Consider the following 2,576-nt stretch of genomic DNA (forward strand, 5'->3'; position numbering starts at 1 on the left):
GTAGAAACAAATCCACAAAGAGAGATTATATTCACTCTAAATTTCTTTCCCACACCTTTTTAAAATTTTAATGTTTTTTATCAAATGTTAAAGATGTGTAAAATATTTAAAAAATATTAAAAAAAAAAAAAAAAGGGATGGAAGAAGTACTTTGTGGTATGAATATAATCTCTCATTCACAAGTCCATGCAGACGAATCAAGTACACAATACACCGTAAAACTTGACAAAATAATAATTTACATTGATAATTGCATTAGCACAAAGAGTCCATGCATTACAGAGGAAGCAAGCATAAGTTTTTACAACGATTTGATAGAGATGAGTAAGAGGGGATGGTGGTAATTACCCCAAACACCATAATTAACAAAAACAAAAGAGGGATTTGATGTTCTTCCACTGTCCACTTCTTCAACTATACAAGAAACAAAGCCCAGTCCTTTTCATAATTACCATCCTTAAATTTATCTACTCCTCCTCAATCCGATATAGATAATCCCCCTAAAAAAGACAGATTCATTCCATTACTCATCTCCGACAAAAGACATCCCAATACTTGTGTTTCTGCAAAAAAATTTACACAAAACAGCATAATCTTCAAATTCTTCAACTTGGCTTTGCTAATAAAATCAAATTCCCCTCTCTCCTCCTCCATGCATTATTCACATAATCTAGAGAGAGAGACCCAAAATATATGATAATTATAGGCCACCAGAATCAAGCACCCTATATAGAAGCATCGTAATAACAAGTGATCATCGGACAAGTCATCCTTCACTGAACCAGCTCAGAAACCCACCCAACATCCGGAGCACCGGAACAATTCGGACCCGGGTCCACCCGGCCCACTGAATTCTCCTCCCTCAGCTTCTCAAACATCTTGGCTCTCAGCCCCCTTCCAGACTCCACCCTCTCCATTGCAGGCTCCTCACAACTCTCCTCGCAGAAATCCAAATAACTGATTCCGGAACGGGGCGGGACCCGGGTCGGTGTTGAAGGCAGGCTGGAGAATCCGGGTCGGAGTATGGACCCGCGTGGTGACCCGAACCCTGGAGATCCTGGAGACCCAAACCCAGAAGATCCCCCCATCTTAACATTCCGAGAAGAGGGAAAAGACTTGACTTTTCCGAGCTGCAAGTTCCTAAGCGAAGCTACCATTTCATTAATAGAGCCCGACCCAAGAGACCGGCTCATCGGAGATACTGGCGGCGACACCTCCGGCGACTCTTCCGGCGGGGAGGACATGAAGGGCATGGTTTTCACACACGAAGCAGCAGCGGCCTCCATCGCCTGCCTCAGCGGTGACCCGTCATACGACTCGGCCGAGTTGAGAGAGTTGCCTCCGCCTCTGGGGCTCTGCTGAGGCAAAACCCTAAGCTGCTCCGGCGTGTGAGCAAAGAAACAAACCCTCCGCTTGCAGCTGGTGCCGTCCTTGCAAGGCTGAGTACGGTAGCGCGCCGGGTGGAGCCAGCACTCGAAAACCCCGTGCGCAAACTCGCACGCGTCACCCTTCTTGCAATGACCCTTTCGGAAATCGGGGCAGGCCGTACCCGAATAGTGATACTTCCTCGGGTCGCGGCGCCTGGCCTTCTCCCCCGGGTGGGCGTATGGACACTCGGTCCAGTCATGTGACCGGCCACGTGCGCACCTCCTAACCTTGAACTCGAACATCCTGAAGTGATCGCAGGAGTAGGCGTCGACCGGCGCGTCCGATTCGCGGCCGGAAATATCTGAGTCGGAGTCCGGGTCGGTCTCGTTGGAAGGCAAGTAGCGCTGGAACGTCGTTAGGGCTTCGTGGAGGTAGTACGGGCTGTTGAAGTCGGCGCCGTTTGCATTGCCGTCGGAGCTAACAGAGACCCCGCTCAGGGGAAACGGTGAGTACATCTCGGCCGTGGAATCGTCGTACAGGAGCCACGGAGGGACGTGGACCGTTGGATTGGGACGGTGCGGTTCTCCGAGCATCATTTTTTTTGTGGATTTCTACTTTCCTTTTGCGGTGGATGGCGGTGTTTGGGGAAACATGAGTGAGGTGTGGGTTTATAAACCGCTAAAGGAGTAATTTTTGAACCGTGGTTGGGTTAATGGGGCTGTAGGTTAACCGTGGTTGGGTTAAAACTTTCAGGCCCTGCTGCTCCAGTTCCCACCGCGGTTTAGGGAGTTTCTCGGTCACTGGGCTGTCTGGTTGGGTTCGGACAGCTACAGTTTTTTCTCCACGTGGTTACCGCGAGGGGCTGGGGTTTATTTGAGTTGATGTCCGTGCCACATGGAGGGTGAAGATTTGAGGGTGAGCTGAATGCAGATGGACGTGCCGTTTGTTGATCAATAGGCTTCCTATGGCGGTGGAGGGTGTGACAAGTAGTAATTCAAGGATTTAAAACAGCTACAAAATAATCCAACAAAAACGCAAAAGAGAAATACCAAAAAGACTATCTCAAAATAAACTCTCTGTAAACACTCTATCAACTTACAGTTTAACGTCAGATAATCCAAAAAGACTATCTTAAAAATATATAAAATGTCAGAGAATCCATATATGTCTAATTTTAAAGAAATCCTACTTAGCATTTCTCAAACATA

The 2,576-nt window shown here is 47.5% G+C and overlaps 1 protein-coding gene across 1 annotated transcript; it reads right to left on the bottom strand.

Annotated features, from left to right (window-relative positions):
* Positions 1–222: 222 nt before the first annotated feature.
* LOC137713358 (zinc finger CCCH domain-containing protein 20-like) lies at positions 223–2,030 on the bottom strand. The gene has a single exon (XM_068452651.2). It carries the CDS (start codon positions 1,962–1,964, stop codon positions 774–776), a length of 1,191 nt encoding a protein of 396 aa, XP_068308752.2. The 5' UTR covers positions 1,965–2,030; the 3' UTR covers positions 223–773.
* Positions 2,031–2,576: the final 546 nt, after the last annotated feature.

Source organism: Pyrus communis, chromosome 15 (assembly GCF_041283825.1).
Source record: "Pyrus communis isolate YQ-2024b chromosome 15, ASM4128382v1, whole genome shotgun sequence".
NCBI classification, from domain to species: Eukaryota; Viridiplantae; Streptophyta; class Magnoliopsida; order Rosales; family Rosaceae; genus Pyrus; species Pyrus communis.

Excerpts from the sequence above, each read along its gene's own strand:
- LOC137713358 (XM_068452651.2), bottom strand. The coding sequence starts at position 1,964 with ATGATGCTCGGAGAACCGCACCGTCCCAATCCAACGGTCCACGTCCCT.